General features: G+C 37.5%; 1 protein-coding gene across 6 annotated transcripts in view; it reads right to left on the bottom strand.

The window, feature by feature from the left end:
- LOC122253505 (microtubule binding protein furry) overlaps positions 1-27,500 on the bottom strand; it is a 31,106-nt gene that overhangs the window by 1,224 nt on the left and 2,382 nt on the right. The window contains exons 3-36 of one of the 6 annotated variants that reach the window (XM_086532389.1): positions 27,101-27,235; positions 23,445-23,575; positions 22,732-22,890; positions 22,033-22,246; positions 21,473-21,708; positions 20,669-20,820; positions 19,986-20,135; positions 19,451-19,697; positions 18,783-18,882; positions 18,320-18,430; positions 17,690-17,853; positions 17,167-17,387; positions 16,585-16,745; positions 15,676-15,810; positions 15,353-15,493; positions 14,782-14,904; positions 14,453-14,620; positions 13,636-13,776; positions 13,272-13,422; positions 12,747-12,904; positions 11,945-12,079; positions 11,368-11,442; positions 9,451-9,492; positions 7,191-7,211; positions 5,013-5,198; positions 4,453-4,793; positions 4,095-4,299; positions 3,796-3,900; positions 3,468-3,617; positions 2,844-3,032; positions 2,312-2,446; positions 1,625-1,801; positions 1,220-1,376; positions 1-1,052 (exon numbers count right to left, since the gene is read on the bottom strand). The exon at positions 1-1,052 is cut by the window's left edge and continues 1,224 nt beyond it. In XM_086532389.1, the coding sequence (XP_086388515.1) occupies positions 892-1,052; positions 1,220-1,376; positions 1,625-1,801; positions 2,312-2,446; positions 2,844-3,032; positions 3,468-3,617; positions 3,796-3,900; positions 4,095-4,299; positions 4,453-4,793; positions 5,013-5,198; positions 7,191-7,211; positions 9,451-9,492; positions 11,368-11,442; positions 11,945-12,079; positions 12,747-12,904; positions 13,272-13,422; positions 13,636-13,776; positions 14,453-14,620; positions 14,782-14,904; positions 15,353-15,493; positions 15,676-15,810; positions 16,585-16,745; positions 17,167-17,387; positions 17,690-17,853; positions 18,320-18,430; positions 18,783-18,882; positions 19,451-19,697; positions 19,986-20,135; positions 20,669-20,820; positions 21,473-21,708; positions 22,033-22,246; positions 22,732-22,890; positions 23,445-23,575; positions 27,101-27,235 (5,277 nt within the window). In that variant the 3' untranslated portion in view covers positions 1-891. The remainder of the gene's footprint in view (positions 1,053-1,219; positions 1,377-1,624; positions 1,802-2,311; positions 2,447-2,843; positions 3,033-3,467; positions 3,618-3,795; positions 3,901-4,094; positions 4,300-4,452; positions 4,794-5,012; positions 5,199-7,190; positions 7,212-9,450; positions 9,493-11,367; positions 11,443-11,944; positions 12,080-12,746; positions 12,905-13,271; positions 13,423-13,635; positions 13,777-14,452; positions 14,621-14,781; positions 14,905-15,352; positions 15,494-15,675; positions 15,811-16,584; positions 16,746-17,166; positions 17,388-17,689; positions 17,854-18,319; positions 18,431-18,782; positions 18,883-19,450; positions 19,698-19,985; positions 20,136-20,668; positions 20,821-21,472; positions 21,709-22,032; positions 22,247-22,731; positions 22,891-23,444; positions 23,576-27,100; positions 27,236-27,500) is intronic. The other 5 variants (XM_086532390.1, XM_086532391.1, XM_086532392.1 and 2 more) reach the window with 5 other exon arrangements.

The following is a 27,500-nucleotide window of genomic DNA, read 5'->3' as shown; positions in this document are numbered from 1 at the left end:
TGCACTATGTGTTTACACTTTATATGAACTTGGTACTGAAAACATATTACATAACTGTTAACATAGTTGTAAGGTGTTATATAGAATGTTCCCAATAGCATGACCAAGAGGTTGTTACAGTGTAACACTGAATCAATTCAAATAACATAATCACTGGAATGCTTACACAATCAGTTAAATAATTATTCTTTCCAATAAATCTTTCATAAAGGGATTCACTATAGTCTGAAGTAGCCATATATATTAAGCTGGGTACATCCATTATTATCTGCTGTATAACATTCAACAATTGTCATATGGTTTACGTCTTTACATCAACACTTTCATGCTTTTGTATGTACTCATACACATATGCAATGTTTCAGCACACAAAATAAGTGAAACTTTCACAGCAATGAAATGAGAGCTGGTCTTTGTTCATGTTACAAGATTTTGTTCAACTGATCAAATCTGTGAAAAAGAAACAGCTTGCTTAAAGAAAATAATGCATGTTATTAGTTTAAGCAAGGATTTCATTAACTGCAGATTTTTTTATCTGAATATAAATATAGCTCTTCATTTGTCTTTTCTTTGTTGATACACATTTATATAGACAGACATAATAAGAATTTATTTAAAACTGGTACATAAATCGCTGGATTTTCTTTAAAAGCATCAACATAGCATAGCCACACCAAAGTTCAGTCACTGGTAGTATCACTGACAATTATTTACCTTTTTTTACCAACTAACCATGGTAAATACCGTAAAATAACACACATCTAGTTTTTGCATGTATTTTACCAATTGATATTAACTTATACAATGATGTTGGTACCAATGCATATAAAACATACACCTGTTTTCAAAAACAGTGAAGAGACGATGATATCGGTGTCTGTGTACCAAAGTTTAGCATTCAGTTTTGCGAATGACTGACTCCAGGCTATCCCTTGCCTGCTTGGGGGTCTGTTCGATTGCTCTGAGGGCAGACAGCGCAGCCATGTTTGCTTCTGTTAGGCGGGAGCTTGTTTCTAAAAGTTCTGTTTCTGTTCCACAAACAGCAATCATCCCTGGAGAGAGAAATAAAAAGTTTGATAATTTCTTCAAATGTAAACATACATACATTTAAATAGATAGATAGATAACAAACTGACTAACTTACTAAATAAGTCTATAGCCAAAAAGCATGAATAGTCTAAGGCTGAATGAAGAAAGATAAAGATAAAATCTGAAATACCTGGCTTTTTGTCGGCAAGGTAGGTGCAGTAGGTATTCAAGATGATTGTTATGTCCTCATTGGTGTGAGCAGACACTTCACGCAGCCACAGGGCTCGATGCTGACGAACAAACTGCAATGTATCCACCCATCGTTGGTCTGCAACAAGCTGCAACAGCTGTAGAGAAAAAGATGGAAAATTAATAACGGAAAAGAAATGAAACATGAATACTGGACAAGAAAGAGAGAAGTAAAAGGTAAAAAAAGAACAAATATATATGTATATATATATTTTTTACTTGCCTATGTTTAATAGCTCTACAAAAAAGTACAGAAATAGAAATAGTCAAATTAAGCAGAACTAACAAGCAAAAAACATGTTATTGTATCAGTCAGTATTATCAATCCATCAATTACATGACTCACCTGCAGTTCTGCTTCTGGGCGAGAACCTGGTGGGGCAACAGGAAGCTCCAGAGACTGGGATCCCAAGGAAGAGGAACTGACGGGAGAACCTCCCTCAGCACGACTGATACTGCTCTCACACGCGCTTCCTCCTTCACTCTCTTCCCCTCCGACACTCTCACACTCACCTTCCTCTCCCTTAAAATAAGAGGGTAAATTAAAGAGAACTTTGATATATACAGGAATCAAAGACAGAAATATTGAAATGTAAATGCAAATTAGAAAATTAATGAAAAATCTATGAAAAAAGAGAGAGAGGCTATTAAAGGGATCTTAAAATAGCATAAATTAAAGATAGGAATAGCATACACTGCCTCAGTCCATAGGTGTTTTAGATTATACTTTGGTCATTAACCTGCTAATGGTTGGGAAGAGTAAACTCGTTCACAGAAGGTACTTCCTCTCTGGTCAGGACGAGGTAACTCGTCCAAACAGAAACAGTAAAAATACATATAGCATACAAGCAATTATCAAGCAAGACCTGAGGGGTCGTCTAGTATCTGACCTCCACACAATTATGATAATTACATAGAGGTCATAGAGATCTTCACTGAAATATACATATTTTTCAGTGTTGTTTGAATACCCCCTTTTCAGAAGACATTCATTCGCATTCACACCAGAGACAAATATCCAGTCACTCCTTACCTCCGGTAATTCTCTCTCTGGCGGCAAGGAGTGAGAGCTGCGAGTGGGGGTAGTTGGAGGGGTGGCATCGATCTGCTCTGCCGCAGCGGTGAGCTTTCCCTGCAGTGCACTCAACTCCACGCTATGATCACTTGCCTGAAGTACAAGTAGAGATATGTGAGTGTAGAATATGGATATTTTTGTTGTTGATATGTTCCAATAACAGTTTTATTAAAAGCATTGAATGTATGTGTATGTGTGTATGTGTATGTGTGTGTGTGTATGTGTGTGTGTGTGTGTGTGTGTGTGTGTGTGTGTGTGTGTGTGTGTGTGTGTGTGTGTGTGTGTGTGTGTGTGTGTGTGTGTGTGTGTGTGTGTGTGTGTGTGTGTGTGTGTGTGTGTGTGTGTGTGTTGGTGTGAGTGTGGGTATGAGCATGTATAACTATAACTATGTCATGTGATAATATTCTTACACATATCTTTGAATCCATCACCTGTATATCTCTAGCATCAACTAGCTGTAGCAAGAAGAAAAAAAATCAACCAATCTCACCTGGCTGTTTCTGGCAGCATGCAGCATTGCAACAATAAACTTGGCATATGTGTCATAAAGAAGGGAGAGCTGGAAGTGCAGCTTGTACAAACAGCGACACAGGTCGATGTGCTGCTCGTCTGCACACAGCTCCGGCAGGCTCTCACCCAGGTTCTGGAGCTTCAGAGTCGACTTAATCCCATCGAGACACTGGAGGTATGAGGAAGGTGTGAATCAAAGGATATATTCTGAGTGTGCTGGCTTGCAATCTCCTCCTGATATGCCAACTATAATAAAAAAAAAAGATTGTTTGTTGAATCTCTATACTTATATATCTTGTATTCAGCCTGATTGCATTGCCTTGTAATTCCTTTCTCAAATGCCAGCTCGGACTGTCCAAGCGTATGGTAGTAATTAGTGATAGAATTTCTGTCCCTTTTCTCTCTTCTTCTATACATTGTAACATTTTGAAAGAAAAATAGGAGAGAGATAATTTTTTTTGTATAAATGCAAGATGTATTATGTTACTTTGTGCATACACTAAATTCTGAATATTCAATAAAATGTTTTTTTTTTCCTCATTTCTTCCTAAAACCATAAATTACCGTAATACCGTAAATATATTGTAAAAATCAAGAAACTTACAACTATGGCACTCTCCCTCTTGTCTAGATATGTGTCCAGGTGCTCATGGAGGGCAATGAATGTTGATCTAAATCTCTGCATCAGCTGAGTGCCTCCCAACAAGGTAGCATCTACGTACACGTATGCTAGAGGTGCTAGATATCCAACGGTCTGTAAAATGTGGAATAAAACAATGAATAAATTTCATGATTGAGCAGACTTCCGGCTATTCAAAATCTGTCATTCCGTTTCAAGAAGACAAGGAAAGAGAGGATTTGGTAAAAGACAATCTCAGCTAAGGGCAATATAAACAGCTGGTCTACAATGCGAAACAACAGAGAGAACAAACCTCCATGTGATGCAAGAAGGATGCAGCAACTGGAATCATCTCACCATTCTCTCCCAGGTAGTGGCTGCTCTCACTCACTAGCTCAGTAAACTTAACAACGCATTCCTGTTGACAGTTAGCAGAATATTATGTACCTAGCCTTGGTTTTAGCAAATTAGCTAACTGAAATGCCATTCTGTGAACACCTTTATTCAACAATGGTCTATCTTCTGAAAGTGTAAATAGGATGCATTTCTACTTTCCTTTAGTGTAATATCTAATAAGCTTGACAATGCATACATGACAGACTAACAACTCACAGAGAATACAGTGTTGTAGAGTGTACAGGTCCTGGTAGGATGTGGAATAGGGGCATCAGCTGCCATGAGAGACAACAGGTGGGCTCGCCAGGCATCCTCTAGATCATTGGGCTGTCGGATTGGGCGGAAAAGCATGGCAGCAATACTAGGAGATGCATTGCAAGGAGTCATATCACCTAGATCCCCATCACTGCTTTCACTGTGACTGAAAGATGAGAAGTAGAAAGCTATGACTTCGGGTGACAAAGTATATCAGGGTGCAACATTGAGTCATTCTAAGTGAATAAGATCAAACTCATTACGGCTAAGAGGGAAACAAGCCATTCTATATTTTTTTAGCACCCACTCCCTTACTCACTCAGACATGGATGTGGGTGAGGCAGGTCTGCGTGCAGCAATGGTATCAAGGGTTAGCTTGGGTGCTATGGCAGTATGAGGAGCTGCTGCAGGCTGAGTGTGATGGATCAGAGGTTCTGCTGACCGCTCACTGGGGCCCAAGGCAGGATCGTCCACGGGCGACACTGAGCCCTCCTCTTCCCACCACTCGTGGTCAGTGGGGGGAGTCGGCTTCTTGACGTGTGATGGGGTCATCTCTGAACCCTGCATGTCATCGATGTGGCTGGAAGGCTCACCATCCCCAAGATTGTTTGGGGATCGACGACGGACGCCCCACAGGTTGAAGTTATCCACACTTTCTTCCTAAAATTGGGGAATTGTGAGATATATGATAGTATCACATAACACAAGTTTTTCCATTAAAAACACTCTAACGAAACAATATAAAAAAAGGATTGTACCTCACACTTCAAACACTCTCCCCGTAAAAATACATAGTCACTAATACTTAACAAGCACTTACAAAGCACTTAATAAAGACAACAAGGTTAATACCTGAACCTTAAAATATTCCCTACTCACCCCCTGACTCTCCAGCTCATATTCAAGGAAGTCAAAGTCCTTGAAGACAGCAAACTGCTTCTCCGACGAGGTCATGTCATCAGCGGTGCGGTCATTCGTCGTGTCTCCCGGAGCAACTGATACTTCTTCAGTTGAAGAGGCCATGGACGACTGCCTCTCAAGTTCGGAGCTTTGACTGAATATTACCTAGGTTTGGGGTGGAGAGGGGGAGTTATTATGCTCATCTTAGAATGACGCCGAGAAGATTAAGCGTGAAATGGAGCATAAGGTGTTTGCACTACCAGTTGGTGTAAGGTGCGTATGGTAAACACATTTAATATCAACTGACCATTTAGAAGTATTGTGATGTAATATAAGAATATTCCAGAAGGGACAGCTAGTGCTAAAACTGAACAGAATTAGTATAACAGAAGCTTACAACATAACATGCGACAAATTCTTTCTATTCTGGGACGTGCAGTTATTAATATGGAGGGCCATAATTATGATTAGAGTTATAATAAAATCCCTGTCATACATAAAAAAATCATCAACCACACAAAGTACCCCACAAACACATATGCACCCACACATGCATGTACACACACACACACATATGAATCCACATCCAACTAAACATGTATTTACCAGCTCACAAGCTTGTACACATACACACATACACACACCCACATACCTGAAATAAACACAGACTTCCCCCCCTCCCCCTCCCCCCACACCCACACCCACATACACGCACACACACACACACACACACACACACACACACACACACACACACACACACACACACACACACACACACACACACACACGACGCACACACACACACACACACACACACACACACACACACACACACACACACACACACACATGCATGCACGCACACACACACGCACACACACACACTTTCCAGTTTAATTTTGAATATTTCTAAATTTAGCTCTTTTATTATAATTATTAAGAAATTCCTAAATCTTAGAAGTATTTTCTCAACCTTAAAAATATCCTATCATGAAAAAATGTTTGAAAAATTTTACCTTAATGTGACTATTGTATCAATGCTGCAATGATATGTGTCAAAGTTCTTGAAAGCTAATTCATATTAATTATCAATAGTTTTACTGGAATTATCTAACTTATTCCTAGAGGATCAAAATGGAAGATCTAAATGACATGAATAATATACAGTTCCATGCAAATCTAACATCATCAAAAGACACATGCCTCGCTACATATGCAAACAACATACACAATCATGCAAGGAAAACTAAGACAAAAATGGTGCTTTCTTTTCCCTCATGCCTACAACAAAAAAATTGAAAGCTCTCTCAAGCATGCAATGGCGGTAATTCAGGCCACAACGGGAAAACCTGCAATCCAAAGCATTTTCCGAAGCAAGTGCACGCAACAAGGTAAGTCAGTCTGGTACTCAAGAATGACCACAAGCATACAAGAAATCAAAAGATCTTTTTTCTTTTCTAGTCTACTTATATTTCTTTAATTTTTCTTTTTTTTCTTTTTTTTTTGTATCTAGCTCTATGGATCAAATTGAGCTTCTAAACATTCAAAGAAAACTTCATTTGGTAAGTTTCTAAGGTCTTGAAATGTCTACAGTATATTAGACATGAAAGTAAGGGGATACAATAAGTTGAAGATATTGGTAATAAGTATACTTGAAGTGAAATCAATAAACCAATTCACTGTAGTTCATTTCCATTAATTTTGAACCAAGGATATATACCGTACTGGGAAGCTCATCCCTAAAGCTAAAATTTGAAAAATGAATCATGAACTTCAGAGTAACTTCTACAAAATAAATTAGAAGGAATATTCTGAATAAACGAGACACTCACAAAAACTGGTATCCTATGATGAATATCATTATATATCTTTGTCTTTATGGGTGTTAGTTTATATCATATACAGAAGGTACAATATAAACTGCTGGAAGGTGAAGAAATTCATAAACAGATTTAAATGTCTTTTAATCTCTATCTTCCCTCCTTATAGTAAAAATGCGTTTTACATCTTCATACCCTAGAGCATACATCTATGTTTATCCGTTATAGAGAGAAGGTGCATTTTTTAATCCAGACAATGCTTGCTAATCAAAGTGATGATGTGATTAGTAAATTTAGTGCCAATATATATTCCTGGTTCATGTGAGACAGTTACCTTATTGATGTTGCCATCCTGCTGCACACCATTACCAGAACAACCATGGAACGAAGAAAGACACAAGAGACGAGGTTAATTTCCAAGCCATGCCATTCCCCACAAGACTTTCTTGTTTTTTTTTTTTTCTTTCTTTTTCTTTTTTTTTGGTTGTTGTACAGAAGAAGAGAAGGGTACTGTAAATCAGATGGCTTTAGAATACACTTTCCACTTTCCAGAGGCATTTAATAACCACCTTTCTGCATGACAATTACCAGTAACTCTTTACTCTTAACGCAGCAAGAAAGTGTGCTCTTCTAGCCATCTGATTCCAAGACTCCATAAAGCTACAATAAATAATGAGGCATCTACCTAGTTTCTTACTTACTCCTCTACAAGATCAACAGTTTCTCAAATGTCTGTCATGCTATACTGTACAATTGTTAAGATCTGTCTCCTTTTTCAGCTCCTATTTTTAATTGTTGTTTCTTATATATGAAAACATTTATTTCATATTAATACTTCTATTTGATTTTTTCTTAAAACTGAAGTATGATATTGTGAAAAGAAAACATGTGTTCATTAATGGATTTACATTTGTTACCTACAGGTTATGAGAATTCTATATTGTATTTTACACTTCATACAAATGAAGATGTGGTTATGAAACAGTGAAAAGGACACAATAGAGAGAGAGAGAGAGAGAGAGAGAGAGAGAGAGAGAGAGAGAGAGAGAGAGAGAGAGAGAGAGAGAGAGAGAGAGAGAGAGAGAGAGAGAGAGAGAGAGAGAGAGAGAGAGAGAGAGAGAGAGAGAGAGAGAGAGAGAGAGAGAGAGAGAGAGAGAGAGAGAGAGAGAGAGAGAGAGAGAGAGAGAGAGAGAGAGAGAGAGAGAGAGAAAAGAAGGAGAGAGAGAAGAAGAAGAGAAAAAGAGAGAGAAAGAGAGAAGAAGAGAGAGATATGACATGGGCATGTATATATGTGTTGACTGGTTTGTGAGTGCCAGCTTGTGTGTGACTGCATGTCTGGGTAAGCGCATGTGCTAATATGAGTGATTCGTGTGTGTAGGCATGCCTGTTTTGTGTTTTAGCTTGTGTCTGTTAATGTTTAACCAAATGTGCAATCCATATGTGAATCACATTTTCAGTAAATAGTATTCAAAATAGAATTCTACATGGGAGAATGAAATCTTATCACATTATAGTAAACTGCAAAGATAATTTAACAAAAGATTTTCCCTTCTTTTTCTCAACAATACAAATTATATAATTTCATTTCCTTAACCCGATAACGCCGGAGCGGTTTTGGCTCCGCCTGAAGTTAATGCCGGGGTATTTCAAAATGCATAGGCCTAATGCCTCGGGCTATTTGCCCACTGAAGCTGTGGCCACCCATTATGCGCACGATCACCCAGCGTGTCGGCCATACAAAAAGCCATGATGTGATATTGCGTCCCTGGTGGCAAGTGCTACCACCACAGGACGTGATATCACATCATCCGTCGTTAACGGGTTAATTAGAGGTTAACTTGCACATATTTACACACTCCAAGTGCTTGTGTAAAATTTGTTGAATGAAAGCATGCCCCTTTTTCTGCAAAAGATAGTGGCATCATATTCTTAATGAGAGAGAAAAAATGCATTAAATGCTGTTAAATCTGCAAGCAGATCATATACCAAGAGAGACACTGAATCTACCACATTTCCCACACATAGTTTGGTGTTTAAGACAACAATTCTCTAAAAAGTGCAATATATATAAAAAAAAAAAAAAAAAATATATATATCATTTGTGAAGACTGCAACTGGTATTTTGAGCTTTTCAAATATTTAAGCTTCCATTAATCTTTTATCTCGTTACTGCATAAATTATGTAAAGACAAGATTTATTTCAAATTCAGGAAAGCATTGATTTATAAACATGATTTTTTTTTTTACTTTAAACCAAATTGCCTGAATGATAATTTCATCTATGCTATCCACAACCAATCAAATCGAACAACACTAGGACGTCTGTCATTACTTACACCCGAAACACAATATATAATAAAAATGTCACTCTTGCACTCTGTATTCTCAAAACAAAATGATCTCAAAGCTTCAACAATTGAAGAAAAAGAGGAGTATTTAGGCCAGAGTTTCTCAAGGTGACACTTTCTTTATTTTGGGATATGTGGCATATGATCCAAAGAACTACATAGCATTAGCATGACAGTGTCTACGGGAGACACAAAAAGCCTTGCCATGCTATATACTAATGTGGATAAATATTAGAAACTACCTACTTTAGAAGTCTCATGCTGAGTTAGTACAGAAACCCATACAGCCTGAAACAGTTAAGAACTTAACATGCTGTTCTGGAAGTCTTATTTCATTGTATATATATATCTGTAAATGTGGCAACTTTTATGTATTAGATACAACTATTGTATTATATGTTTACAATGAATATATGTGATCAGTATATGAATATATACATACATATATATATAAATACATAAAAAAGGGATTGGTGATATTAATTGTCATTAATAAACCTTATCTCAATATAAAATATGAACAATCTGAAATAATCTTCATCATTTATAGCCATGTATCAATACCAAATAAATCTAGCCCTTTTAAGTGTCTGGCTGAACTTAATACACAAGCTGACAACAAGATAGTTCAGCATAATCTCCATGGAATTGACTTCAAAGCAAGCACTACTCTATCATCTCAATTCTAAGCAGGGTCTGAGGATCGGTTAAAACACTGACGGACAAAGATATGGAAATTATGTAGAACAAGAATAGAATCTCATTGAAAATCCCAGTAACCTCAAGATGATGGTGTACTTTTTTTTCTCTGGTTTGGATGTAGTCATGAATATACAATTATGCTTTTCTACACATCTTAAGATTGGCGAAGTTGTATATGTAAATTCTCACATCATACAATTGATGTTAAATAAAAGAATCTTGTCCTTCCTCACATAGTATCTGTCAGTGAGTATTCTGAATTTTTTTAAGGAACTAAAAAAAATCCTGCTAAAGAGAAATCAGTTAAGAATGTTGTAACTCCTTATGATTGTGATTCTTGTTATAAATGATCTATTTACAAATCACATAATTAAGGGATGAATAAATTGATAAACTAAGTATACGTAAATTTGTACACGTGTGTGTGTGTGAGTGAGTGTGTGTGTGTGTGTGTGTGTGTGTGTGTGTGTGTGTGTGTGTGTGTGTGTGTGTGTGTGTGTGTGTGTGTGTGTGTGTGTGTGTGTGTGTGTGTGTGTGTGTGTGTGTGTGTGTGTGTGTGTGTGTGTGTGTGTGTGTGTGTGTGTGTGTGTGTGTGTGTGTGTGTGTGTGAGGATTGAGGATATGTGTGTTTGTGTGATTGTGGGTATGTATATTTGTGTGCAAATTTGTGCATGTGTACTTGTGCATGCATGTAGGTGTGTGCAACATGTATATAAGAACATGTAATACACATATTCATTTGAAAGTTAAAAAGGATTATAGACATGTACCAAAAAATAATGTTAAAAAAATTATAATGATACAGATAAAAGCAAGCAATCAGTTTTAGTAAAAAAGATGTTAATAATTTGTTTAATGACATGCAATCTAGCATTATCTTAAAAAGGACATTGATTAGTATATGATATTTTTACAGCTATACAAAACCAAGAGAAAAAATATAATGAAAAAAATATTACATGCCATGACATGAAAAAATGGTGTAGAAATACTAAATAAAAATTTAAAAACAAAAAAAAAACAAAAACAAACAAACACCAAAAAGGAACTGCAAAATAAACTGAAATTATAAAGACATAAAACAAAAAATAAATAGTTGCGTATAATTTCTTCTGTTTGTATTTGTATCATTTAACTTTAACGTTCAAAAGGGAAACTATAAAGTACTTCATTGTGTTTAATGAACATGAATAATTTCTTTAAATATATTGACTGCCAATCTTTTTTAAAACTATCTCACCAGTGGTGATTTGGAGAATCTACAAGTATAAACAATCATTAAAGTAAATGCACCAATTCAAATGATAGGTACCATTGTTACACAACTTGAGGATACTGGTTTTCAACAACAAAATTTTTGCCAAATAATCCCTAAAATGTTTCAAAATAAATCATATGTGTCACTTAAGAGCCAAACCGAACTGCTTGGCTTCACAGTCAACCACAACAGGGATTACGTACCGACGGAGACTTGGGAAGACCCACGCGCTGTCCACAGGTGTTCAAGAGATTCACTAGGCACTCTCGTACACGTGCCTGAAATTTTGCATTAATATGTCTTTATTTTTTTCTACTTTTTTTTACAAACTGAGAAAGAAAGCAGGTATGGTTTTGATTTCATATGACCAGGGAAGGAGACAAGTCATGTTATAATGGGAAAGAAAGAGATTAATGTTTCCCTTCAAGTTCACAATCTGCTATACAAGTGGGAAATAGAGTACACTAACAACAGACAAATTGATCTGTTTGAATTTTGCCAAATATCAAACAGTAATTCCAGACTCTTTCCTTCATAACAGTTGAAATACTGAATATATCATTTGTAACAAGTGTAAAAAGTTCTTGTTTCTTACTTTTACTTTTGTTCTAAACTTTGGATTAGAAAAAAAAACATATCATTGAGAGAAACTATTTTCAACGAATTATCAATGTCCTCCTGCCATAAATAGTTTTTAAAGTCTAATATATACTTGCTGTGCAATAACTCTTGCTGTAAAACAATTACAAATGATAAAACAATTGTCATTAGACTGCAAACCTGTGACAACCATGGTCGTTTCCAACCCGCAAGGTTGTTGGTGTCTGCTGCTGAGAGGGAGAGACTACGACGTGGAGATGATGTTTCTGCTCGGTCGATGCCCATTACACCTGCATGGTCACTAACTGATCGTTCCTAGGGTCAACAATTCATTGAAAATTGTATTGCTTGTAGTTTCTGATTCTTTATCAAATATATTCTATTGAAAGATGTTATACAAAAATGTGAAAAGATTTAACATCTACGTAATCATGATTACTGTAGTAATGAAGTTACAAGCAAGCAAATGAACATCAGAACACTCAGAACAGAATCAAGAACACTCATGTTGTTGTATTCCTCAATGAAAGTTGCATCTTGCAAAAATGAAGAATGGAAAAAACACCTTTAACCTTAGCGTGTGGCTTATTCAAGAAAATTTACTTAAAACTATTGTGAAATTTACTTTAAGTCTGTTCATATTCAGTTCTAAATGACCTCTCATTTACATGTTGTTGAAAACTTGCCTGTAATTGAAATAACTGTTATATACTGATCATATGATATTCTGGGGACAATTTTAACTTCTTTTCAGAGATGGAAACCTTTGATATTATTATGAGAGTACTTTATTTATAGTATTTTCTAATAATTATCAAAATAAGAGATCTTAATTATATCCTCCCTTCTATTAAAAAAAGGAAAATATGATACATCCTATGATAACTGCTGCAAACAAGTAACCCATTAACAGTATCTCAAATTCTCACTCAGAAAAATAGTCCTGCATATTTACAAACATTTGAAGAAGCCAAACCCTTACCTGTTCTCTATCTTGCAAACTGTCGCTTGTTGCTGAGCTGACAGTTGACGACCCTGCACTAATCTGGCCAGGGAGGACCACCATCCCTGAGCCCTTGAGATAGCGACGACCAATGACTGGAGTCTGGCTTACGTCGAATGTGAACTCCATTGTGCGGCCTGTAATTCAACATGTCCTTGTCTTTAGAGTGTGGTGAAGATACAAAGAAAATTAAACTTTAAAAAATCAAAATGAAGACAGGAAAGAGAATGAGAGAAGAAGGCGAAGAAAAAAATGAGAACCTTATGAAGGAGAAGAAGAAAGGAAAGAAAAATTAAAAGGAGACACATAAGGAGAAAAAGAAGATCAAAAGGGAGACACAAATGGAGAAAAAGAACAGGGAGAAGAGGGAGAAGAAGGAAAAGGAGGAGAAAAATAACAAATAAGAAAAAGAAAAGAAGAGAGGAGAAAAAGAAAAAGAAAAATTCAAAGTTCAATTAAATCACATATCAAGTAAAACATCATAAGTTTATAAATCTGTCTTACCAGGCAACTCTTTCTTAAAGTGAGATTCAATGTCAGCAAAGACATGGTGGTCCCAATAATGTGTGTGTGAGGAGGCCGGAGGGACGACGAGGGAAGACGAGCGAGTCACAGCCATCTTCAAGATCCTAAGTGCTTCTTTCCAGTGGGATCCCTGAGAGTTAGGTAGAAAAATACAAGGTTGTTTATATATATGTGTGTGTGTGCATTTTTGTGTTTATAATCCCATATCCCAATTAGTTGATAGCTGTATCACATCAAAAAATCCTTTAACAGATTCTTTACATTCAAGAAAACAAACTATTCTCTCAACTATCATACAGATTCAACACTTTCTAGCCATTTATCAAAACTCACTACGACATACCTCAATGTATTTAGCAATGACCCTCAGGAGATCTCCATTGACTAGCTGGGCAGCTGCTGTGTTAATGTCTATGTAATGGAGCATGCAGTGAAGGATATTCAGGATGGGGTTTTGTACACTGGCTGGCCCCTTTTCCAACACCTGAAATAGAGGAGGAGTATCAGTCTGTCTTAGGGCTAAGATAGGATTTTAGAATCAAAATAAATCAATGATATATCTATAGCAAAATTTGGCCCTCCTATTGTCTGTTCTGATACTTTTTTATCTGCTTGCACCCTATAGAACTTTAGATCAAGATGCATGATGTTTTTGGTTTTGTAGCAAGTAATGTAAATCCCATAACACTTAAAAAAATAATACTTTGAAATAATTTTCAATAGCAAATGACTTTTTGCCTGTCTGTGCAGTCAGTGTCTTATTCCTTTGGATGCTAGTCCTCAAATCTGATAGTCAGGATGAGATAGGTGTCCCGGTTTATTAGCGAGAGAAATTTCCAGAAACACTCAAAACAAAGTATATGGAAGTGTCTGGCATCAATTATAAACTCATCAGTCAAAAAATGAGTGACCTGACATAAGTGACCTCTCTACACATTAAAATTATGCAGATATAAAGCATCATATACATTGATCATCTAGTAGTTAGGGGTGAATACAATAGTGACCTATCATCAATTTTGTCTTTCTGAATAGACTGATTATCTCTTAGCTCTTATATTCTCATAAAACAATCAAGAAATGGTCCATCACTTCTTGCACTTTCCAGTTGCATTAATTAACAGAACAGCAGGAACAACAGCAACAAAATCAAACCTTACCTCTACCAAAAATGCCATCAGGCTCAGCGAGAGGCTGGCGTAAGAGTCGTGTAAGTATTTGACGACACATTTTGTCCACTGGAAACTTTCTTTGCTGAAGTTGCGGCGGCTGTACAGCGTCATGACTGTTGCTAGGTTTTCCAGCTGTTTTCCTTTCTTGTTGCAAACCTTTAATTAAGGAAAATACTTTAGAAAATGATTGCATTTGCAACTACTAATCATATTGTTTCTTAAGGACTTGATAAGATAATGCAAAAGATGAACATAGCTATAATAATATGTACTCATCTAATAAGCAAAAAAGTATATGATTTTCTAAAACTCCTTACCTGTGCAATGTTTTCAGCTGACTGGATACAGAGTGTGTTTGCATCCTCATAATTTTGCAACATGTATGGCAACATTGCAATGACATTTATTGCAAATGAACGATTCTGTGTAGGATCAACCACCTGAAAGGATGAAGAAAGTAGTGTGAGAGATAATCAATTTAAAGTAATTAACCCATTGGTCGCGGTATTAAAAAAAGGTCTGTGCAGTAGGATGACTGTTTTACATGTCTGGCATGGTGCCATCCACGTCTATCACCGACTCTGCCTTTGCAGCAAATCATGCCATTCGCTGCTAATGGGTTAAAACTTATATCAACTGAACTTTCTGTACTCTTTGGGTTCACAGAGAAAAGATCTTTCATTCCAAGGTTGAAAAAATAACCTACATCTGTAAAAATGCAATAAATACATTATTCTGACTGATTCAGCTCTGACCTTATGGATCCAAAAGATGACGACATTGAAGAAACTCTGATAAAATGGACTATTTTTATGCAACATAACTGAAAATACAAAAAACAATATCCTTCCAATGCTACTGAATAACTGCTACACATAAAATGCCAACCTGCAGATCCGTCAGTTGTGTAAATCGAGTGAGGAGCGTAATTGTTGGTTCGTATGTGGTAGCTGATGTACATCCTTTCAGCAGGAGAGCGTGGACTCCTGGGAACTCCTTCCACTTCAACTGCTGCTGCAACTTTTCCACCTATAGAAATAAACACAGTCAATCTGCATCTGATGACAGAGTGGGCAGAGTTTTTGCAAAAAAAATTGTGGAATGATTATTAATTAACTGATGTTTTTGATCTTGGGTGATCAAGTAAAAGTAAATAATTAATTTTCTCAATAAGAAGAAATAAATAGAAAACCTAAAATCAGCCCTCTTACCTTGTCCCTGCAGTCTGGGCGGTCCAGAGGCAGACGGGTAAGCACCTTATCGAGGAGCCTCATGGCTAAAATAAATTCATATTCGTAATCTGACTCCAGCATGGACACTGCAATCCAAAACAGCTGTGCAAGAACCTGAAATTCATGGAAATATATTAGATGAGAGAAAGAAAGAGAAGAAAGAGAAAAGATAGATAGATAGAGAGAAAGATAGATGGAAAAAGAGAAAGATTGATAAGAAGAGAGAAAGAGAGATAGAGTGTGAGATAGATAGATAGATAGTGTGTGTTTGTGTGTATATATATATATATGTGTGTGTGTGTGTGTGTGTGTGTGTGTGTGTGTGTGTGTGTGTGTGTGTGTGTGTGTGTGTGTGTGTGTGTTTAAGGTCTGTCTTTTGTTATTAGTGAATCTTGCAAATATGTAACTATAAACTTAAAGTAAAAGTATCTTATAACATCTGTTGAGATTTATATGTTCAGTGAAATTGCTCATTACCCCAGTCCCCCCGTGGTCGGCAGATCGAGTCCCTTCCAAACTCGTGAGTTTCCACTGTCACCTGGCGGTTACTGACGTAGTTGGGCACTGCGTTGGGTAAGGACCAAGCTCAGATCGAGTCAACACTCGTTGGCACATTCTCTCATGAGTCAGCACACGCTGACACAGGCGGGCTTGCCTTAGCGCATACAAACCTGGCATAGCATATGCTCCACAAATCTGGCTTATCCTTATCCTTAGCTTATTACCCCTTCTCTCTCTCTCACACACTCTCTCACTTATTCTCACTCACTTACTGATACACAAACACACACACACACACACACACACACACACACACACACACAAACACAATAAAAAAATAACAAAAAAATACAAATTCCTTGCACAGCCTATCTGCTATCTACTTACAGTCATCTTGTCATCTGCTGAACTCTGGTCAGCCAGCTGCTTTAGAGACTGGGCAGAACGTGATCTAGACAAGTTGCTGGACTGCTGAAGCTGCTGTTGCTGCTGCTGTCTCATACGACTGTCTACATCTGTCCCACTTCTGCCTCTCATCTCTGGTTGCACTGAAGGAGAAAAGGCAGAGCTTGTTAACTGATGTCAAAAAACGATTTGTTACCATGCTTTCAAGTCATTGATAATCTTTAGTGATGAAGTAAATCAACAAATATTATAAATGCAGATCTTTTTTTTCACATTACAACTTTCATTCACTGCTCTAATGATAAAAAATATCATCAATATATTCTTATATAAATTTTTTATTTGATAAATATTGATATCCCATTCTGAAAAGGCTTCACTTTTCACTGAATATTCATAAATTATATCAAACTATACACTTTGTTGACCTTGTGCCTGCCACATTTTACCCTAACATACATTTAATCAAACTATAAGACCAAGCATAAAAAACAAAAAAAAAGAAGAGAATTTCATCCTACAATTAACAAAGAAGAAGAACAACAATAAGAAATGTGCACAAACCTTTAATATCAGCAGTAGGAGACGCTATTGGCTTTCCTCTGCCATAGGATATCGAATATGAAGTTGAGCGAATGTGGCCACCGGGAGAGAGCGGGGCAGAAGGAGGTGGGTATCCTGTGCCATAGAAGTGGCCCATCATGCCATAGCCAAGGGGTCCTTTTCGCTCCTTGTTGTTCAGATTGGGTGTCGACTTGAACAGCTCACGCACAAATTCGATTGGCCTGATGAAAAATTGAGTTAATGTTTATAATATTTGGAGTAAATCATCATATCCATTTTTTTCACCCATAATGGACTTCAGCAACAACAAAAACAATAATACTCATCATCACATCTACTTTCTGACCAACACTCTGGGAAATATAAATAAATTTATCCCAAACACAAGCCAAAAGCATAATACCAATAACATAGTAACAAGACTCATCATAATAATACTCATCCTCATCATATCATACCCCTAACATAAGCAATCAACACCACAACATCAATAATATCACATAGAAACCATTTCTTCACCAACCTGAAATCGGAATCTAAAGCATCAACGGCAGACTCCAGGGTGAGCATAAGCTCTGTAACGTATCCTTGCATGTCCTCCCCTTGTTCGGCTACAGTCTCCACTAGGCGTCCCAACAGGTCACTTAACATTCGGGATGACATGGACACATGCAGAGACCTAAATACCTATTGAATCGTTTGGATGCGTGAGATTTTTGACACAGACAAGTGAGCAAAATTCTTAAATTCTTATCTAAAATGATATTATATGCTGATACTTAGTTTGGTTTATCTTTTGGTTTAATAGAAATGAAATGAAAATGTCCTGTCTATGAAAATTATATGAAAATACTCAAAAGAAAGCATATATAATGTAATACTAATATAATTCTATGTTCATATTATTCCACATCAAAAAAAAAAAGAGAGAGAATGAGAGAGAGAATGAGAGAGTGTGTGAGAGAGAGAGAGAGAGAGAGAGAGAGAGAGAGAGAGAGAGAGAGAGAGAGAGAGAGAGAGAGAGAGAGAGAGAGAGAGAGAGAGAGAGAGAGAGAGAGAGAGAGAGAGAGAGAGAGAGAGAGAGAGAGAGAGAGAGAGAGAGAGAAAAAGAGAGAGAAAGAGAGAGAGGAAAAGATAAACATGAAGAACTTACTTGAAGAGATCGTCCCGCATAATGTCTCGATGAGCAGGAAAGAGCTAAATGGAGAGCTATTTGCGCCCACCTCTCCTCTATGTGTGTGTGAGGAAGGGAGTTGTTGAACACCTTTAAGAAGTAATCAAATATCAGTAAATAATTCTAAATAACTATATGCACTGAACACTTATACAAAACAATTATATATTAGTATTTGGATCTTTTATCTAAACAACTACATTCATTAGACAAATTTACATAAAACAATCAACTATCAGGAAGCAAATCATAACAAACACAATTTCTGAAAGCTTGTCAGAAACATCTAAATATCTACTTTATGTCATTTCCAACATATTGTCTTTCTAGGATGTAAAAGTCACACTATGAATTTATGCTGTCATTTTGTACATATATAAATATCCTTTGATCTAGATCTAATTTTAGTATATTTCTTATTTACACATAACTATGCACTTACTGTAACAACATGTCTGACATAGTTGGTTAACTGATCGGCACTCTTAATCGAGAACTGCTTTGATGTGATGTCTTCATAGGTCCAAAGTGGCTGATTCTTGCTGCATTGCCAAGTAAAGAGTGTAAGTATAATAATAAAGGTTGGAAGGTTGCTTTATGATGCAACAAATATGTCAGTATTCCCCTATCCCCTCAAAAATATATACATACATACATATATATATATACACACATACTCATACATACATTATATCTATATCTATATCTATCTATATAATATATATAATATATATATATATATATATATATATATATATATATATAATATATATATATATATAATATATATATATATATATATATATAATATATATATATATATATATATATATATATATATATATTATATATATATACATATATATATATATATATATATATATATATATATATATATATATATATATATATATATATATATATATATATATATATATATATATATATATATATATATATATATATATATATATATATATATATATATATATATATATATATATATATATATATATATATATATATATATATATATATATATATATATATATATATATATATACATACATATATATATTATATATATACAGTATGGAAAACAAAAATTACCTGGAAGCAATAAAATCAATAAGAGCCATGATGCTATACTGCAGGTCATCCTGAGGAACACTGTCAACTCCCACGGCAGAAGAACCAGATACGGTGTCAGCATTGTCATCTGAGGTTATGATAACTGGCGTAGCGTGGTCATCTGGAGGTCCAACTGGCGCACCTCCGTCACTCATGCTGTCTGGGGGGTTCTCGAAGCCAGGGGGGGCAGCCACGATGGGTGGGGTGGGGTCAGTGGGTGGTTCCTCTGTTTTAGAAGAATGAGAGTGTGAAAATTTGGGAAGGAGTTTTTGAGTAAAATACATGGCATTTTTAATCTTGCTTTCATGTTGTAGCAAGCAATAGAAATTCAGTATGATACTGTTCATGATCTTTTTTACTTTTCATTATCATTCTCTGGTATGATACTTCAGAGAAAAAATGTAATGTCTTAAGACTTCCTATTGATAACCTTTGATAATCTTGAATGTCTTAATCTGTACTCCATTGCAGTTACTATCGAACTTACACAATACAATGACATATCACTCCCTACCTGTAAAGTTTTTATTATGCGTAAAGATGTTATAAGGAATGAGTCCATAGCCTAATTGTGTTGTCTTGTTGTTGAGGAGGACGCGTGCCACACCAAGGTGATCTCGGTGGTCTGCTACAACAGTCAGAAGATGGACGAGCAGAATCTTACCTGTTGGGATAAAAGAAATCTCTTTGCTGTATAAATTTTTCAATATTGCAAATTATTTTTAGCATTAATGACAGCTAATTGATTAACTTTTGGGGAAGGAATAACATCTGTTTGGTACTTGTTTTCTCTACTTATATGATCATTGCAAAGTATTCTTAATATGAGTAAAAATAATACTTTACAATAACGTACTAATTAAATCAACCCATTCAAATATTGATCATCCTGCTTACATACACAGAAATGAATAAAATACCTTCATATAAAAAACAAAGAAAGAAAAAGGAAAAAAAATAAGAAAGAAGATAAAAAAGGATGGAAGCATGACACAAGCACTACATATAATCACACTATAATATTACACAAAATATAGCATAATAAAAAAGGGAGACCATTAACTAGAAAGAAATATCTGTACACTAGCAAGCTATATCTCACAATAAAAGAAAACAGGCAACACTTAGAAGGTAATGGCAACACAATAAAAAAAACAAAAACAGGAAGACAGAGAAAAAAAGATATTCCGCACTTACAGTGTTGATGAACTAATGGCCTAGAGTGGTCCAAGCCAAGCGTGATAATGTGTAACATAAGAGGCACATGGATGGACCAATCAACACTGTGGCAGTCAACATCAATGCCGGCTACAATCACATCACAAATCAGCATAACTGCCAAATTACATCTGAAAAGAATTCCACGTAAAAAAAGAGAATTAATCAAAAGGTAAATAAAATTTAAAAAAAGGATAAAAAAGAAAGAACGACAAAAAGATGGGGAGGCGAGATACCTTCAAGGACTGAAATTTTTTCAGTGCAACATTTAGTGAGGACACAAACCTTAATGATAGTAAATTAAGGTCATTTCTTCAGACAATAAAGGGGAGTTTTATCCTTTGCAATTAATTGTTCCAAATGGCATTGTTTTAAAATGGGTCAGTCGTCAAACAAAATATGTGATGGATGAAGAACGAAACATGTATGCTAATCTGTGAAACTGTACATGGTTGATAAGAGAAAAAAAGACTAAAAAACTATTCAATAATGTACTCAAAACATATTCTTGTCACACAAAGGATGATGCAACACTAAATATAGATCACGGTCTGTAAAGACACCTACATTTATATAACTAAATTGTAAAACTACAGAAAACAATATCTCTCCAGACAAGAAGTTAAATTCTTTCACTAGGTTTTTATTGAAGACCAGAGAAAAACTATATAAAAAAAGGATAAACACAAAAGGTTTTCCATATTACATTCTAACAAAATGCAACTCTAAATTCCAATTTTGAAAAGTTTGGCGCTCCAAATGTTATCGCTCACCCCACATTACCTGTGAAATGCAGTGATAGGTTGTGAGCTGTCTGGAAGGTATTCTGTCAGAGGAGCGAAATAACCTCCATACTCAGGCATCGGCAATGGGTGTGGCTGAGGTGGTTCATAGCGCTCGCTCGCATCCTCTGTGCCTGAGATAACGTTTCCCGTTACCATCACCCCAGGGGCTCCCCCATTAATACTGCTATTCTGGGCACGCAACACTGCAAAGTTGTCCTCTTGTGGGACAGTAACCTGGAAGTGAAAAGCAAAAATTTAATTAAACTTTATGAATCATTCTCTTAGTTTATTCTTAATCCTACTTATTTAAAGTTCTGCAGCATAAAATTAACATTTTTAAATCTATTTACTCTATTTCTGCTTAAATGGTAAAAAAAATCTTTAGTAGCTAGAACTAGAGCAAAGAACACACACATGCAAATATGACACATTGCTCCACAACTACCTTTTAATTACTTCCCCAAAATAAGAAAATCAGTTCATCCTCAGAAAGCAAAAAATATCTGAGTCTTAAATATAAATCAATTTCTTTTCTTGTAATTCTGAGAAGACTCTTACCTCAACAGTGGTTGGAATGAGATCCTCTTGGGCATTGGAAGTGAGAGAATTGGGCGCCAGAGAGGAGTTTGGCCTCGACTTCATGTTGATAGCTGTCGTTGCAGCTGTTGATGCTGCCGCTGAGCTTTCAACAGCAATAACACTCGACACTCCTGACCCTATGCTGGACACACTACGAAGGGAGCCTGGAGCACTTCGCTGCTCCCTTGACACTCTGTTTGGAAAAAATTGTGTGTCAATAACTCTTACTATGATCCTTGATCATGATCATATAAAAAACTTGTAAATCAACAGCCATCATTCAATAAATGAGTTATTCCATTTCCGCAAAGACTATCTACCACATGGAACTGTGTTAACATATACCCCGTCAAGAGTGAGTAAGGCTTACAACCCATGTCCTTATTTATGATGGGGAATATCAGCTACTTAAAAAATGTCATACAACTAAGAATGAGATTGCTTCCTACTTACACAAGGGAATATCTCCTACTTACAATGTTCTACTTACACAGAGGTGCCTATTACTTACCATGTTCTACAACCCATATGGTAGATTGTAGGACTTAACATATCCTACATCCCATGTCCTACTTACGAAGGGGAATCTCCTACCTCCTACTTACCAATGACCTACAACTCACGACGACTTACAACCCACAACCCGCACAAGTCCTCCTACAACCACGTCATACTTACAAAGGGGAGTACCTCTCCCTGGGAAGATCATGGTGGTCTCCGGAGTGCCTCTTGGTGTGCAGTGTTCCCCTCTCAGAAGGGTCCTGCTCCTGAGGGGTGCCACTTCCCCCCACGCCCCCTCCCTCTCCATGAGACGAGGTTTTTCTCATGGAAGTTAGCCTGTTGGAAGGGAGAGTCAGTGAGGGGCTGGTGGAAGACTTTTTTATTTTTCTCTTATTAGAGCTTGAGTAATTATGATGATGATGATTAATGACAATTAATGACTGATGATGAAAGTAAGGATGATGATGATGATGATGATGATGATGATGATGATGATGATGATAACAATGACAGTGTTGATATCAAATAAAATAAATAGATAAAAAACTTTAAATGTAAATGCTAAAAAACTGCAATAATAATATCAGTGAGCATTACTCTACCTATATAATGGTGATGGTGGTCATGATGATGATGATGATGATGATGATGATGATGATGATGATCATGATGATGATGATGATGATGATGATAATGATAACAATGACAGTGTTGATGATATCAATCAAATCAAATAAAAAGATAAAAAACCTGCAATAATAATATCAGTGAGGGTTACTCTACCTACATAATAATAATCCATAATATAATGAATAACATGAGTATCCCCCCCCCCCCAAAAAAAAAAAAAAAAAAAAAAAAAAAAAAAAAAAAAGAATCTCCTTTCCTACCTAAAAAAAGGCGGCGTCTCCGTGCGCTCGATGACGCAGTTGAGAGTCTCCACGGTGCCCATCTCCGCCATCAGCTCCTCCACCAGGCGGTCGGGGCGCGCGCGGCCCACGTACACGATCACACGCTTGGCCTGCGGGGAGGTCAAGGGCTCAGGAGGTGGGCGGTGGTGGCTGAGTGGGGGGAGGGAGAGGGAGGTGGGCGGTGGTGGCTGAGTGGGGGGAGGGGGGAGGGAGGTGGGCGGTGGTGGCTGAGTGGGGGGAGGGGGGAGGGAGGAGGGTGGAGGGGGAGGGTGATGGGAGGGGGGGAGAGGGGAGGAGGGAGATGGGAGAAGGGAAAGAGGAGGGAGGGGAGGGGAGGAGAGGGGAAAGGAGGGGAAAGGAGGGGAGGAGAGGGGAAAGGAGGGGAGGGGAGGAGAGAATGGAAGGTGGGGAGGAGAAAAGATAAGGGAATGGTAGGGAGGGGAAGACAGATGGGCAGATATAGAGGAGGATGGGAGGGGAGGGGAGGGGCGGAGGGGTAGAGAGAGGAGTAGGAGGGGGAAGGAGACGAGATAAGACGAGAAGAAAAAGGAAAGGAGAGGATAGGATAGGAGAGGATAGATAAGCAGACACAAGGTAAGGAGAAAGGCGGTGGGACGACTAGAAAATAGAAGGGCGAGCGAGGTAGGAAATAACAGGAAATAACCGACCAACACAAAAAATGGAGGCAAGGGATGTCCAATAATTTCCCGATCGACTTCCCCTTAATCATTGGATTCGCCGCTGTCCATTATACGCCGAATAACTGCACGTTCTACTCTCTCTACTTTTCTCCCCAACTCGCTTGAATTCGAATGAAAATCGAGTAATAATGAGTCTTAATAGAAAACGGAATCGAAAGCTGAAACTAAAAAAAAAAATCTTGTGGAGAAAGTGGAGAGAGAGCGAGAGAGAGTGAGTGGAGAGAGAATGAGAGAAAGAGAGAGAGAGAGAGAGAGAAGGAGAGAGAGAGAGAGAGAGAGAGAGAGAGAGAGAGAGAGAGAGAGAGAGAGAGAGAGAGAGAGAGAGAGAGAGAGAGAGAGAGAGAGAGAGAGAGAGAGAGAGAGAGAGACAGAATGAGAGAAAGAGAGAGAGAGAGAGAGAGAGAGAGAGAGAGAGAGAGAGAGAGAGGGAGAGAAAAAGAAAGAGAGAGAGAGAAAAAGAAGAGAGAGAAAAGGAGAGAGAGAGAGAGAGAGAGAGAGAGAGAGAGAGAGAGAGAGAGAGAGAGAGAGAGAGAGAGAGAGAGAGAGAGAGAGAGAGAGAGAGAGAGAGAAGGAGAGAGAGAGAGAGAAGGAGAGAGAGAGAGAGAAGGAGAGAGAGAGAGAGAAGGAGAGAGAGAGAGAGAGAGAGAGAGAGAGAGAGAGAGAGAGAGAGAGGAAACAGAATGAGAGAAAGAGAGAGAGAGAGAGAGAGAGAGAGAGAGAGAGAGAGAGAGAGAGTGGAGAGAAAAAGAAAGAGAGAGAGAGAAAAAAGAAGATGGAGAGAAAAGGAGAGAGAGAGAGAGAGAGAGAGAGAGAGAGAGAGAGAGAGAGAGAGAGAGAGAGAGAGAGAGAGAGAGAGAGAGAGAGAGAGAGAAGGAGAGAGAGAGAGGAGGGAGGGAGGGAGAGTGAGCGGGAAAGAGAGGGTGAGGGGGGAGAGGAGAGGAGAGGAGAGGAGAGGAGAGGAGAGGAGAGGAGAGAAAGAGAGAAGAGAGAGAGAGAGTGAGAGGGAGAGGGGAGAAGAGAGAGAGAGAGAGAGAGAGAGAGAGAGAGAGAGAGAGAGAGAGAGAGAGAGAGAGAGAGAGAGAGAGAGAGAGAGAGAGAGAGAGAGAGAGAGAGAGAGAGAAAGAAAGAGAGAGGAGAGGAGAAAAAGAGAGAAAGAAGGGTGGAGAGGAGATGAGAAAAAGAGAGAGATGGAGAGGGAAAGAGAGGAGAGGAGAGGAGAGGAGAAGAGGGAGAGATGAGAGAGAGAGAGACCAAGAGAGAAAGAGAAAGAGTGAGAGAGAGAAAGCAAGAGAAAAAGAGAAAGAGAAAGAGTGAGAGATAGAGATAGATAGAGAGAGAGAGAAAGAGAGAGCAAGAGAGAGAGAGAGAGAGAGAGAGAGAGAGAGAGAGAGAGAGAGAGAGAGAGAGAGAGAGAGAGAGAGAGAGAGAGAGAGAGAGAGAGAGAGAGAGAGAGAGAGAGAGTGTGAGAGAGAGAGAGATTAAAATAAAAGATAAGAATTGTACAAAACTCTAAGGGGAAGCCACCCACATTTCAATACCCATGACCCAACATAAAGTATCAAAGCTTGCCCACGCCTGTGCAGTTAGCCAGGGTGGTAAATAAAGGACTAAACCAACAGAATACATATCATTCCTGTCATGAGAGAGAGAGAGAGAGAGAGAGAGAGATTATTTTTTTCCCTTGTAATGGAGAAAACATACCTCTGTTATTCCTTACGGCCAATGCTAATGATTCCGTAAAATGCACGTATTTTCGAAAAGAAATATTCATATCACCAATTATTTTTATTTTTTAGAAATTCCTTTTTTTTTTAAATCCTGTAATATCTTAAATCTGGGAATTTTAAAAAGGCATGATCCACAGACTGGATTTCCAATATCCTTGGTGTTTTTATATTTTTCACAAACATTCAATCTTTTTCCAGGTAGATCTAATCTAAATATATCTTTTTAACGTTAAACTCCTGCAATCTCTCTAATGCGACTCATGCTCAATTCGTAGGCTCGCTTCAGGCCCTTTGCGTTTTATGACTTATTGCAATATATAAAGAAATATTTTAGGTTAGAATGTATCTATGATTAAGGCGCTGTGTATGCTAAATTAGCTATTTTTGTGGTTCTTTTTTCCAATAACTCTACTAACGGGCAGACGAAATGCCACCGGTGTAGTTTCTCTCTCTCTCTCTCTCTCTCTCTCTCTCTCTCTCTCTCTCTCTCTCTCTCTCTCTCTCTCTCTCTCTCTCTCTCTCTCTCTCTCTCTCTCTCTCTCATCCCTTCACTCAGCCTCTCCTCACTTTCTCTCTTCTCTCTATCTTTCCTCTCTATCTTTCTCTCTTCTTATATATATCTCTCTCTCTCTCTCTATATATATATATATATATATATATATATATCTTTCTTTCTCTTTCTCTCTCTCTTATATATCTTCAGAGGCTTGGGATTCTGAGTGCTCTCCAGTTTTTGTATAATTCTTCTTTTATCTCTGAATATTTTTTCCTGTTGTTTTGCCTGTTTCTAATGTTATCTTTATATGTTTCTTCTTTTACCTGTACATAATTTTCTGTTATCTTTTTCTTGCCTTTTCTTCTCATTTTTGCCTTTTGCTTTAGTTATTTACATACGCATTGATGCATTTTTTGTTCGTGTGAGAGGTCTGAAACAGGGTATCCAGTGGGGTTAAATCGGGTATCACATAGGCTTCAAATCGGTCCTAATCGTGCATTATAAGAGTGGGTATAAAGGTGTTAAGCTGGGTGGGGGAAAAACAAGCAGGGTAAAGCAGATGTTGAATAGGGCATCACAAATCGAACGAACAAGTGATACATTGGGCATTGTTGTGGATGAGAAAAGAACAGTTAGACCGAATGCCCTCTGGATGAATAAACTTGCGTAGATGAATGAACTGGTCTTCAACCTGGGTTAAAAGGTACTCACGTAGGGCAAGAGTTCCGCAGCCGCCATACCGGTGATGATGAACAGGTAGCGAATGATGACTTTGAGGTTGTTGGGCCAACAGGTGCACAACGCCGCCCATAGCTCCTCCACTTCCTTTGGATGGTCATCGCCGAACTGGGGGGGGGGGATTTTTTACTTTAAATTGGATGAACTTCAAGGAATACTTAAAAGAAAATGTTCTTTTTCTTGCGTCATACAACCCTTTTCACTAATGTCTCATGGTAATCTGTAATCATTCTTCCTACATACGCCAGTAGACATATTTCAACTCTAAAGAATTTACACCATATGCTTGTTAACTTTCCCATTTTCTTTTCCCAAAGGGCTAAACTACATTAAATCATCTTACATTTCATCACAAATCTACTACAGTCAGCGG

The sequence above is a fragment of the Penaeus japonicus genome, unplaced genomic scaffold (genome assembly GCF_977035675.1).
Source record: "Penaeus japonicus unplaced genomic scaffold, GWHDUDI00000001_assembly GWHDUDI00000037, whole genome shotgun sequence".
Lineage (NCBI taxonomy): Eukaryota > Metazoa > Arthropoda > Malacostraca > Decapoda > Penaeidae > Penaeus > Penaeus japonicus.
This window is presented reverse-complemented; position numbering and strand designations above follow the sequence as displayed.